General features: G+C 37.2%; 1 protein-coding gene across 1 annotated transcript in view; it reads right to left on the bottom strand.

Annotated features, from left to right (window-relative positions):
* Positions 1-11,907, bottom strand: part of CAPN6 (calpain 6) — a gene marked incomplete at its 5' end in the record, with an annotated part of 21,892 nt that extends 9,985 nt beyond the window's left edge. Inside the window, 5 exons of the mRNA XM_080653127.1 lie at positions 3-176; positions 723-915; positions 1,414-1,622; positions 2,862-2,993; positions 11,743-11,907. Coding sequence (XP_080509253.1) covers positions 3-176; positions 723-915; positions 1,414-1,622; positions 2,862-2,993; positions 11,743-11,907 — 873 coding nt within the window. The remainder of the gene's footprint in view (positions 1-2; positions 177-722; positions 916-1,413; positions 1,623-2,861; positions 2,994-11,742) is intronic.
* Positions 11,908-14,112: the final 2,205 nt, after the last annotated feature.

Consider the following 14,112-nt stretch of genomic DNA (forward strand, 5'->3'; position numbering starts at 1 on the left):
CTCCATTCCTGTCTTCCCAAGGGGTTCCTCAGGCGAATCATATACAGTTTCTCAGTACTGAAGACTTCCACAAGTCTCTCTCCAAGACGGATCTTCCGTATATCAGTCATGGTGTAGGTATGGCCCTTCAGTAGACCCCAATCAGTTTCAACTTCTTGTTCTTCCTGATTGGGAGACTGACAGCAAAGAAAGATACATAAGAGCATAATAATTGGGAGACCCAAGGCCTGGTTCCTCCTCTTCCTTGATTGGTTTACCACAGTATGATTGAAGCTAGTTCTCCCTATGCAGATAGAAATTTGATCCAGATATCTAACTTGACACTAAGTAAGTGAAGAAAATAAATAAAGAATTTAATATAACAATCACTTAAACAATTCAAACTCAAACTACCCACAGTATTGCACTGATATGAACAGTATTAAAATTTGGTGCAATTGGCTTACTCCTTGAGCAAAAAAACTATAACCTCAACATCCAGGAACAGAGACAGAAGGCATAATTTAGCAAAGGCTATTTACATCAGCTTGAATGCCACATTGCCCCTCAGAAGGACAACAGGATAAAAAGTTAAAGCCAGGCATCAATGTGTATTGTTAGCTTTCTAAGTCCCATAATGGCTTTTCATGAATCTCCGCAGTAAGGGTGATATTCCCTACTAAATTTTGTAGTTTCCTATGTCAGAAATGGGCAAAGAGTAGTTGTTTTTGGTGAATACAAACCTCAATGGAGCAACAGATCAGACCTCCTTTGGTAAATGTTTTGTACAGTTCTTTGAACAGCTTGTATTTCTCCTCAACAAGCTCAGTGTATCTTCCCTTCTGCATGTCAACAGTTTCAGCCAATGTGCCAGTGAAATCCACTATGATATCAGTGGTGGTCAAACCATCAAGGGCCTCATAACAGCCAAGCAGCCTGCGAACAAATATGCAAGGTTATCTTTGTAAAGTTATTTTTCTAGGTTAAGGACATCTTGTCCCAAGAATTAGAATAGTCCCAGCTAACCTTTACCATCTGGCTTTTCTCTAGGTATGACATGAGAGTTATTTTGAGATTATAGTCAGAGATTTCTAGGCTTAGGCTATGTTTGCCAAGTACAGTCCATACAGAAACTTCTTTCTATAGATAAATACTAGACAAGGAGAAAACTGAAGGCTAATGCCGTATTATTTGCTGATTAGCAGCAGGAAGGGACCCCTAGGAGCAGGCAGGGGGGTAATAGAAACCAGAACATCTGATTACTCTCCAAGCGAGGATTTTTTTTAGGGCCAATCCAAGGCCCAAAGGAATGTCTTGGATCTGACTCAGATCTTACCCAAAATAAATTAAGGAGCTTGGGCTGGGAGAGAATGAACTCCAAAGGGAATATGCGATCTTACTTTTTTCATGTGTTTGTCAATACCTACTACTTACTTTGCATAAGCTTTTTCCAATAGAGCATTCCAAAACTCATTCATGGAGGTGGAGAAGGAGAAAACCAGATCTCCATTGATGGTGGGCAGCAAGTCATCAATCACCACCTCAGTCCATTCTCCAAAATGCCAGAAACGGAAGTGAAATATCCCAGCATATTTATCTAGTTTTCGAGGGTCCCATTCCTGTTCCTTATGGTTGGGAATTGTCTGGAAATATAAGAACATTCAATCAACTCTTATTCACCAGACTATATCTAAATATTGAAATTAAAGTTGACTTCCAACAAATTCATGTGGCAACAGGAAGCACACTAAATACATCTGGTTTGTATCTAGATTGGGCAGTCTAGGTAGGGCATTTTTTTTCTACAACTGTTGCTTTCCCAGTTGAGTTTTGCTGAGGATAATATTAACATGTCTGTCCTGAATATACAGAGGGTGACTGGGGGCAGCCAGTTAGGGGTTAAGTTATTTCCCACAAATAATCTACAAAATCTATCATAAAAATGTCTATACAGACATATCCGTAGTTGCATGTTTAGTCAAATAAATAAGGCATTTTACAAATTAAATTCAATCAAAACACAAGGTCTCCTGTGGTTTCATTTTTTTAAAAGTCCATCATAGAATATAGATTCCAATCACAACTTGAGTAAAATCACATTTAGAAAATTCTCAATTTCAATACAATTACACATTAGTCTACTAAAATTATTTTTCTAAAGAAAATGCTCTAATTGGCCCCAAATTCAACACTTTATTGCCCTGAATTCTAACTAAATGCCAAAGAAATGTTTTACTCTTCATTTTTTAAAATATATTTTTCTTGACTTCAGAGAGGAAGGGAGAAGGAGAGAGAGATAGAAACATCAATGATGAGAGAGAATCATCCATCAGCTGTCTCCCGCACGCCCCCTACTGGGGATCTAGTCCGCAACCCCAGCATGTGCCCTTGACCGAAATCGAATCAGGTCTGTAGGCCGACATTCTATCCACTGAGCCAAACCAGCTAGGGCAGAAATGTTTTAGTCTTACTAACTTATGAGAACTTCTTCAAAGATCTTTATCACATTTCCATCTTTTCACATTTCAGTTATTCCTGGCCCTTACTAGCTTTATACCCCAGTAGGTACAGACAATACAAGTATGCAGAGATATGGGTCAAAACACTGCAAGTGACAAAAGATCAACAAATACGTGTGAAAAATCATATAGACTAAAATCTTAATGGTGGAATTTGGGGGTGTATACAGATGTTTACTGTAAAATTCTTTCAGTTTCTTGTATTTGTGGAAAATCTCATAATAAAATAGAAGGAAATTACCTAGTTATTACTCTGATTTTAAGAATTAGACAATCTATAAAGTTACAAGTTGACTTTTACTGAAATTATTAAAGAAGACAAGAAGGTGGAAACTGAGTAAGGTCCCATAGGAGGAGCAATACCTTTGTCCAGTGAGACTCTTGGACAGCCAAACAGGAGAATGCAGAGACCATTGGCTTGTGCCCCAGTCTCCCTTGGATCAGCTGGTGGTTGCTGATGTTGCCCACAATCAGACGGGGGTCATCACAGATGTCCTGTGGATATAACAATTGGTTCTTAGAATCTGGAAAGTGTTTCCAAAGAGCCAAAGTGAGCTGAGCTAAGAAGGATAGAAGAGGTGGGGTTGAAAGATGACTAGAACTTACAGAGGTGAAACAAAAGGAAGTTTGGGGGCTGTGAGCAAAAACACAAAGCAGTAAAAACAACAACAATAAAAATCCTACAAAGCAGTAGATCATCTAGACACAGAAAAAGGGTAATGAGGGGAAGTGGCAAGAGAAATGGAAGGAGAAAGGATAAGATGTACTGGTCTGGGCTCTCAGATGTAGCTATCACTGGGGTTTGGAAGTTTTCAGCATAGCAGTGAGCTTTTAAAGAGGAGAACTAGGGTTTAGCTCATTATATTCTGATCCTATTTGTCAGGAGGAGATTGTTTTTAAGCAGTTGTGCTTAGAAAGTTGATTAAATTTAAGAGACAAGTCCTGGTGGAGGTGAATATAAATGCTTCTTCCTCTCTAGAAAAATTATTTAGGAGACCTTTTACATGAAGACCTTTCCTAACATAAAGCAAAGGCAACAGCCATTTCCATGGCAACTAGGTTTTTCCACATTTTTGGATAAATATAAATGGCAGAAGCACTAATAGCAGGTGGTAACAGACCAGTCACAGGAGCATTTCAACATACACTCTATTCCCAAAATGGATGTTCTGAGGGAACCTGGATAGAGTGGGGGCAGCATTTGGGGGATGTGTGTGTGTGTCTTCCCCAACATATCATTAGCAGTGCCATTCCCACTGTGAGTAGGAAAATGAGATCCAAATAACACAATTACAACAAAATGTAATGAAGACAGAGTTGAGGCATTTTCAAAGTATAATAACTGTCTAGAGGAAAGGACCCCAAAGTTTCCCTGGTGAGTAGATTGAATTGGAATAGGAATGCTCAAGTTGAAGCCTTAGGAACCATTAGAGTTAGGCAATTGGACAAGGGAAGGATATGAAAACATCATGAGTAGAAAGGCAAGCATGGACAAATGTATAGCTGCATATATGACACCATATAATTGAAGATATGATTGTGTGACTCAGAGGATCAGCACTTGCATAGTTAAAAAGCAGAAAATACCAATGAAGTCTTGAGAAGATGAAGAAAGCTTCCTAGAGGAGGCCATTTGCCAGTACCTTGACATTCTGCTTACCCAGCAAAAACAAATCCAAGTCTCAAATAGAAAGAAATCTAGATATATATTCATTTAAAATTATTAAAGAGAGACAGTTATATTTTTCTGATTCTCAAACCTCTTTTTTAATGTACATAATTCTCCTTGATGAAGAGTCTGGTCTACAGAATGAAACATTCCACCTATTCTTTAAAAGCCAAAATAACTCTGGAAAGGAATAAGCATTCTTGACAGGGACAAGTCCAAACTGAAGATTAATTAGATGTCCCTCTGCCAAAAGGAGGTTAGGTGGATTGTCAGCTTTGGATTTTCTGTGAGTGGTTTTTAATGCATGTCCAGTGTCTCATCGTTACTTTTTTGTCTTAGGAAAGACTTCTACCATACTATTTTTTTTGTGGGTTGGGAGATGCCTGTTTTTCACTTAATAAACATAAAGTGGGTGTGTTGGATGAACTATATCCTGATATTTTTTCTCTTATTGTTTCTTTGCCCTTTCTAAGATGAAACTAAACAGAGTTACTTTATGGATCAGGTGTTACCATTTTATTTTGCACAAGATGTAAAGTTATACAATGATTTATCAGACTTAAATGATGCATACAATAGTTTCTTAGCATAGAAAAACAGTACAGTAAATATTGATATGTGAAAAAGTATATTTTATATCATTAACACATTTTATTTTCTAGTTTTATGTGGAGTTATTAGTAATTAGGTTTACATTACAGTGCCTTCAATTTATACAAGGCTTTCATTTCACACTAGAGATCTAGGCTCAGCCAACATTTTGGTATGTCAAGTTCTATTCAATACATAAAAGGTCACATAAATGAGCAAAAAGACATGTAAATAGAAGTTAAATTGAAGGTTGGCTATTTAACAGTGGGTTTTAAAGTATAAGTTAGCAGTATATAGATTTTCAAAAATGGAAGAAATTTTAGGGACTATTTAGTCAACCTGTTTATTATACAAATGAGGAATCAGGCTCAGAGAAGGGCAGTAATGTGTCCCTTCAATCATCCAGCTAGTTACTAGACCTAGAATTGAAGTTTTAAGTTCTTAAAACCATATACAGTTAGAGAAGAAACCCAAGACCTTAATTGGTACATCCTTTTGCCATTAGATTTATCAATGGGCACCACATAAAGGGTAATATTGTGTAGCTTTTTAGGGACAGAACTGCAACTACCTCTTTCAGTCATCAACCCCTTTTTTATGCTTCTTTTCTTATCACAAACAAAAGCTCTCAATTGTTCTGAAAGACTTGCTTAAATCATATCTTACCTTTTGGGTCCAGGCTAAACCTCATTAATAAGATTTAATCTCCTCTATTTAATACACTAAATATGAATCAATCCATTCTGTATGTCAGCATTACAATGTAAAACATGGGAGCAAATCATTACTAAGCCATATTTTCTACCTCTTTAAGGAAGTAAAAAACTAGAAAGCAACTAAGGAGTTAGAAAGGATAAAGGGTAATGAGCCAATGCAAATCTAAAAGTAGTAGGGAGTGGAGTTGTGGGAGAGGTCACAGCTCACATAGTCACATATTTGGGTGGCTTGAAAGGGAGGGAAGATTGTTGAGCCCCTAATGGCTCCCAGCTGTGTTGGTATAGTTAACATGATCCTTGAACTGGGCTTTTTGTCAAGGCAAAATAATTTCTTATGGGGAAAATACACACAAATAGGAAGTCAAGAACTAAAAGTAAAGCCAGGAATAGTTCCTTCATATACCCATGCCTGAGCCAAAGCCTTCCAAAAAAAGCAGCTTCTCTGGAAATATGTTCTTTTAGCTGAGCATTGAGACCCTCCCATTTGTCCTCACATAATCTCCCTTGCCAATACCTCTGGGAGGGGTAGAGAGGCATGCAATTACAATCCTTGGAGCCCTGCACTCTGTGTGGCTCTCTTTGCACCTACCACATCCACATCTCTAGAATTTGTTTTAACAAAGGTACAATTTGAAGACAATAAACAGTGATTAAAATAAATGCCTGCCTAGAAAACCAGCAACCAGAAGAGTGGAGACACTTTAAAAAGTAGAGACAGCCCTAGCTGGTTTGGCTCAGTGGATAGAGCATCGGCCTGTGGACTGAAGGGTCCCAGGTTCGATTCCAGTCAAGGGCATGTACCTTGGTTGCGGGCACATCCCCAGTAAGGGGTGTGCAGAGGCAGCTGATCAATGTTTCTCTCTCATCGATGTTTCTAACTCTCTATCCCTCTCCCTTCCTCTCTGTAAAAAAATCAATAAAATATATTTAAAAAAAAATAAAAAAATAAAATAAAAAGTAGAGACACTTTAAAACCAATACTAGGGGGATGGTGGCATGGTAATTATAAGTGAGGCCAGCCCTGCAATAGGTATATTATGACTAAGTCCAGGGCTCTAAGTAGCCCCAGAAGGTTCAGGGCTGCCATTCAGGACCTGTGGGCTATGTGAGCTAGTCCAAGGTGCCATTATATTAGCCTTAGAATACTGAACCATCCACAGACAGGACACTGATAGATGAACTTAGGTGCAGGAACCATTGCTGAACCAGTCTCTCAAGAAGTCCATTTTAGCTGCTGAGGAGTTTTGCTTCTGCATGAAGATATTGCCATCAGTGAAACATTCTCTTCCTTTCTAACCCCTCCAAGGGAAATTGAATATGGAACCTCAGAATAAGGTCTTAAGTTCAACTTCCACTTCCAACCTGGACAACCAAGTCACAACATAATATTTTTTAATTTGAATCATCAAACTTCTGTTAGGAGACTTCAGATATAAACCCCAAACTGCTTTATTGGGAAGAGTTTATATATTCATGCAATGGAATACTGTTTAGCAATAAAAAGGAACAAACTGATACATGCAACAATATACAGTAGATGACCCTTGAAAACATTATGCTAAGCAAAAGAAGTCAGCTAGTTTTATGATTCCATTTTAAGTGAAATGTTCAGAATAGGCAAATCTAGATAGAAACTAAAAGTACATTAGTGGTTGCTTGTGTTAGGGGTAGCAGCTATTTACTCATTGCAAATGGGCACAAGGGATCTTATTGGGATGATACAGTTGTTCTAAAATTGGATTGTGAGGATGTTTTCACAACTCTGTAAATTTACTAAAAAATCAATGCATGTATGCTTAAAACAGGTGAATTTTATGGTATATAAATTGCATTTTGATAAAGCTATTAAAGTTTTTCTTCTAAGCAGAATTTAAAATAAGTAGGATAGATGGAAAGTATAGGCCTATTCAATTGTCTTCAAATGTGTCAACAGTGGAAAATACTTAGTACTACTCAGGTGGTGGGGGGCATGATCTATGAGAAGAAAAATAAATTTATGAACAGTTGAGGCCAAAACTACTGTGAAGAGGAGTTACATTCAGCTGGGTGTTGGCAATTTCCATTAGCACAAAAGGAGAAGTCTTTCCTCCTTTACCGTTTCTTCACATGCAATCTACCGTCGAGGCCTGTGTCCTCTGTTTCTAATGTCTCCCCTCATCAACCTTTCTCTTCTATTCCTATCTTCTTTATTTTAATCCAGAACCTCACCACCATCCTCCTATCCAATGTATTGAAATGGCCCCTGTGGAAAGTATTACCTAGTAGGAGATGTGGTCAAAAGCAATGATAGTGAAAACTGAATTCAAATTTTGCCCAGAAGAGCTCACAGAAGATCTTGTACAAGTACACTTGCTTCTCCTACAGCTGGCTATGCAAATTCCCATGAGCCTTGCTCCATTTCAGTTTGAGATTAGATGCATTTTTCTATAAGACACTATTGTAGCTGAGTATAAGTCATCCAGGAAAAAAGCCAGAGATGGATAAGAGGGGAGGGTGGCTGGAGGAAGCTGGAGAAGAGATTTTCTGTGGGAATGTTGTGGACAGATTTCAGCATAAAAATCTGACCTTCAGTCTTATAATCACACTGTAACTCAGTAAAACTCAGCTTTTAGAATTCACTAAGTCTTTATAAGGTTGAGGACCCAAGGAGTACAGGAAATCCAGGAGTACATGTCTCAGGCAATATACCTGTGTTCCCAGTAATCTAGGGCCATGGGACCACTGGAGAAATTAAGGCAAAGTATTTTCCTCTGAAGGGTATGAGCATTAATCAATTGCAAAAACACTCTGTCTATCTAAAGTGGCTCCTTAGTACATAGCAAGGAAGCTGCAAGTTGGAATAAGGGGAACTCAATCCTACCCTAAAATGGTGGAGATTGACTTGTGTTACTTGTTTCAATTACCAGTGGTGATTACAGGCATGGGGGCCTATGAAGGCAGAGGAATTTCAGGATGGGAGAGGAAAGAGAAACTATCAGGTTAATCATGCTTCTTCCATTTTTAGAGACTTCCAAATAGGCCTGGTTGAGTATGTGGCTATGTGGCATGCCAAGGGACAAGACGTCTGTAAGCTTCTCTGCAAACCAGGATTTCAACCTTGCCAATGAGGTGGGTGAGGCCAACGACGTATATGGTCTTCCTGAGCCAATTCAGAGAGGCCCATGGCTGTCTCTCAAATTTCCTGATGGGAGGCCAGAGAACTTTGACGTGGTTCTTGACCACAGGTTTGGCCTCCACACTGACTGAAAAGGAATCCAAACCTTTTTGAGGAGACTCAGATGGTGGTCCAGAACCTTATTTTCCCCATACTTTCCATAAGAGGCCCCCTTTCCAAGCACTTCAATCCACAAAGATCTCTCCTTCTTCAGAATCTTACATGATTTATTGTTTATATGCTTGAAAATAGCATTTCTTATATCTGGCATTAATTTATTATTTAACTCTTTGATAACCTAATATCCATCTCTTCAACTAAAATGAAAGTATGTATCTTGCATAGAAGCTGACATAGAATGTTTTTCAAGTGCTTCTCCCTTTGGGCTTAATTAAGACTAAACTCACTGTATGCTCTCAAAAGGGATAATATGGATCAATTAATGATATACAGCATTGGGACAGTGAGGAAAACTGATTGGAGAACTTGATATTTTAGCAAAAGAGACATACAATTCTATGTCCCTAAAATGGCAGCTTGGTGAAAAATAATGTGGGCTTTGCAGTCAAAATTGGACTCAAATTCTAGCATGTTAACAGTCTGATCCTGGAAAAAATTCTTAGCTTCTCTCTGAGACCCAGTTTTCTCATGCATAAAATGGACATAGTATCAACTTTTACTTTTTAAACCAGAAAAACATTATATCAAAATGATTTTTAAGATATTTACCTTGCTAAGTTATGGCAAATAAGGATGAAATGGAAAATGTATAGGAAACTCTAAATACAGTACCTGGGCCCATAGTAGGTATGCCATAAATGCTGATTCTTTTCATGTCCATCCCCATTTACCCTCTCTTTCTGACATTCCCTCACTCTGGAAGAAGTATTGCTTGCCTCACAGGCAAAATGGACTATTGCCACAGTTATTAAGTTTTTTCCTTCCCTGCTAATTCACCTAGGATCCAATCCACAGAATTTGGAATATGAGGGCAAAAGACTTAGCCAAGACAGAGGAAGGATGTGCCAAAAGACTGGCCAGTGCAGGAAGTACTGTTGGCTTGGTTCACATCTGAGGAATGGCTTCATGTTGGCTTGCAATTTTGCCCCCCATTGGATTTCCTCCCACCTCCTCCAGGAATCATTCATTCCTTCAATTATCAATCATCAATCATTTTTTTCTTTCTTCTGCATCTTCAACCTCTTCTGCTTTACTATTTACTGCTTAGACTATGAATATGTTCAAGTCTATTCTATTTATTAACCCCCAGAAAAACCTCCCTCCAATCCCTGCCTCCGTTTCAGCTACTTCCAATTTACTGATTTCCTTTCTTTTATATCCAGCATCAGAAAAGAATAGTGCCACTCATTACCATCATCCATTCATAACAGTGGCATGGCTCTAGACAATATAGTTCTATTTTCTTCATGCATTTCTGGAAAGAAATCTTACCTCTCTCCATACTCAATTAATGGCTAGTGAATTCTACTCACGTTTCCCAGATTTTATTGCAGGTGACTGATCTGCAGGAATGTAAAAAACTGGAGGCACATAAAGTCAGGAGAAGTATAATCTTCCTTCTGATGGAGAGACTTCTCCAGGTCTCATACTCTCAATGGCTATCATACTTTATGGGGAAAAAAACTGAGACATGAACCTAAAAGGTATTATGCTCAGTGAAATAAGTCAGTCAGAGAAAAACAGATACCATATGATTTCACTTATATGTGGAATCCAAAGGACAAAATAAATGAACAAACAAAATTGAAACAGACTCATAAATACAGAGAGAAAACTGGTGATTGCCAGAGGGGAGAGAGGTTGGGGGACTTGGAGAAAAGGGTGAAGGGATTAAGAAGTACAAATTGGTAGTTACAAAATAGTCACGAGGATGTAAAATAAAGCATAGGAAATATAGTCAATGAAATTGTGATAACTATGTATGGTGCCAATTGGGTACTGGAAATATCAAGAGGAACACTATGTAAAATATATAATTGTCTAACCACTAAACTGTACACCTGAAGCCTATACAAAACAATATTTAATGTAAACTGTAACTGAAAAATAAAAAAAATAAATAAAAAGAAAGACCTCTTTTGAATCCCCTAGAAAACAAGAGCCTTAGCTGATGTATCTTGGCACCTCCTGGTGGCAACCTACATAAACTGAAGTAGCTCTTATAAGAACTACATTTAGGAATTTAAGTTGTGGAAATTGCAAATAAAACGTGATAGCTGCTTATTAAAGAAGGCAAACTTTAACTTGCTAACTGAGGTGGTTCAATAATAGTGCCTCAAAAGGTATGTGATTAAATAGAATCAGAAAGTCTTCAAGATACTGTGAAGATCCAAGAATTTCTATTTCATAACAGTCCTCTGTGGCTTACATTCCTGGTCATACACTTTGGGAAAGAACCCAGCTAGTATATCTTTCTATACAGTTAATACCATTTAGATATAGGAAGGTTGTAATTTATTCTCTAGAATCCACCTTCCTGTCATTTTATGCACTGAGCTCCTGCTCCTATAGGGCTTATGAAGGCTTAAAAAGACTTGCTTTAGAGACAACATACAGATGCTCCACAAAGAACCATATTAATAGGTGGTGAAAGAGCTGCAGTCCTACTTGAATCTCACTTTGCTAATTGTAGGAGGATACAGATGATGGTATCCAAACAACAGCAAAGAAGCCTCCTTCTCCCATTGCAAGCTCCATCTTCTTTCTATAGAGTTCATTTCATTTATGCTCAGCATATAAGGAGCTTTTCTTCTCTTTGGTCTGAGATTATCATAAAGTCGCTGTGATAGGCAACTTAGTAAAAGTGTATAGTTGTTTTCTGAGTTACCATGTTTACTCAAATGAACTTCCAAAGAAAACAAAAATGGTGTATTTCTTTTTGCTTTTTTAAAATTACTAAACCTGACAAAATTTGACTGAAGTTCAAGATTCCTCAAGTTATAGCCAGAAACACAGATTCTTAAAACTTCCCATTTTAAAGTTGTCTTCTAAGTTAGTCTACATGCCGTAGACTGTGTGAGTGAAATATTGGACCAAGTAGTTACTGCATAATTGAAATAAAGAGGAAGACAGAAATTGCAAAAAGAAACTTGCCTGGGGACGTTTCCACACTACCTTCCCAGGAAGCAGTCGGTTGTAAAAAAGTGAATCATTCTCAGGCAAAAAAGTTGGATCACAGAAAAGTATACCATCTTTGATGCATTCCTGTTTCAGTTCCAGGTACTTCTGGTTTTTGAAGAGCTTCAGAGGAGGACCCATAGTGTCGAACTATGTCTAGAATGAGAAAAAAAAAGTTGTTATTATAGGAAGAAGTTCTCGAGTCTTTTAAAGATTACCTGATTAGACAAGTGATAGTCATCCCAATGATTTATTCCCAAAAGTAGGCACTTCAAGTTTGACTTTAATGGAAAAGTCACCATTTCCAGACAGAGGGGAGAGTTCAGACTCTGCAACTAATTAATATGAGGCTTTGGATAAGGCACCCAAACCATTCTGGGGCCTCAGTTTCTTATAAACAAGGAAATGTGTGCCTTAATAATATTATTGGAAAAATAGATAATAAATGTTAAGATTGTTAGTTAAATGTGAGTCACTATAATTTAAAGGGCAATCTTCCATTTTACACTGGCTGAAAGGAGTTCAAAGTAAAAAAAAAAAATTAAATTTGTGGTTTACTATATTCAGAATAAGTTGGTGTCCTGAAGGGCCACACACTTTGTGCTTGAGGGGAGAAGCAACCCCTTTCACTTCTAACAAGCCCTTTTACACAGTTCCTTTTCTTTTATTGTTAAAGAGTTTTGCATTTTTATTACGGGCCAGAAAGGCTAATACAAGAAACAGAACTCAGCAGATGGCATCCAAAGACAAGGAAAGATAGTAAGATTTTATGTGTCCTCTTCTTCAAAGTCTAATGTGCAATCATTTGCCCTTGATAAAAGGCAGACTCCAAAATTCAACTACACCAAGTTGGTGGACTATAGATTCTTATCCCATAGCAATACACAGTTGCTTTCTTTTCTTAAAAAAAAAAAATCTCACATGACTAAATAGAGAATTAATATAGTGGCTCTTTAGGCAATGTGTATCAGAGTACCTCACACTCAAATATCCCAAACAACCAGTTTTTATGAGGACAATTTGAAAGGCAAATTTGATTTTAAATAACTCCGGGGTGATAATAGGGTTTTCAATGCCTTTGCTTGATCACAAAGATAAATTTGCAATGATTTTAATGATCCGCTAATGGCATTCAATGGTAGATAAGAGGGGGTTTGGGAAATTTAGATGGCACCAAATATTTCAAAAATATATTTTAAGAATAATGATTTTTATATTATATTATCACATGAGGGTTGAAAATAAAAATTATAAGGATAGAGTATATGCTATAAAATGGATAAGATTTGAAAAAAGGCTAATTATCACTTTAAAAAGTATCTATGTAGATAATATAGCTCAAAACCCACTTAATAAAGTGGCAGTTGCAATTTTATAAAAAGTGTAATATTAATCAAACCTCTTTACTATCTTATTTCATGTTATTTCAGTATTATATTGAAATGCCTTATTGGTAAAGCAGTTTCCCTATTTGAGAAACTTTAAAGAAATTAATGTTCTTTGCAACCTACAGTATATATAAACAAGCCTACCATTTTCCTAAACCCAAAGAATAAGAAGCTAGAAATAACCACAATTTTGCCCTAATCTTATTTCACTTAGCGTAATGCTCTCCAGTTCCATCCATGCTGCTGCAAATGGTAAGAATTCCTTCTTTTTTATAGCAGTGTAGTATTCCATTGTGTAGATGTACCATAGTTTTCTAATCCACTCATCTGCAGATGGGCATTTAGGCTGTTTCCAAATCTTATTTGTTAACAATTGTTTTGTTGTGTTTGTTTGTTGTTGTTTTTTATTCAGATTGAAGGCTACAGGACACTGAAAAATACAAAAATGCCTTTAGTTATCAGATTTAACTCTGCTTTTATGTTTTTGTTTTTTTTATTTTTTTTCCCCCCGAGGGAGTCAGTTATGTAGATGTGTGGAGAGAGTGTTTCATTCAAAGGAAGTAGCATGTGCAAAGGTCCAGAGTGGGAGAATGTGCTTGGAATGTTGAAGGAACAGACTGAGGAAGAGAGGGTAGAAGATGTAGTCCCTCTCAAACGTGACCATTAAAACACAAACATATTCATTCTAGAATAGTTGCTGCTAACATCAGTGGGTGCTGTTTACAGTTTTCTTCTATTTTAGGGCTACTGAGGGGGAGACTAAGAAAAGATGACTGTATATTTACATTTGTGTGAACTTGGCTTTTTTTTTCCCTCTCTCTTGGTGTTGTTAAGATTAAATGAGTGGTAGGAGTAAGAGAAAGTTTATTGCTTTTGTAAAATATTTGTGTGTTTATGACTTCTCTATTATTTAAAAATGTGTTATATTCCAAATATATCCTCAGTTCTTGGCTCTTTT

This window comes from Plecotus auritus (genome assembly GCF_963455305.1).
Source record: "Plecotus auritus genome assembly, chromosome: X".
Taxonomy (NCBI): Eukaryota; Metazoa; Chordata; class Mammalia; order Chiroptera; family Vespertilionidae; genus Plecotus; species Plecotus auritus.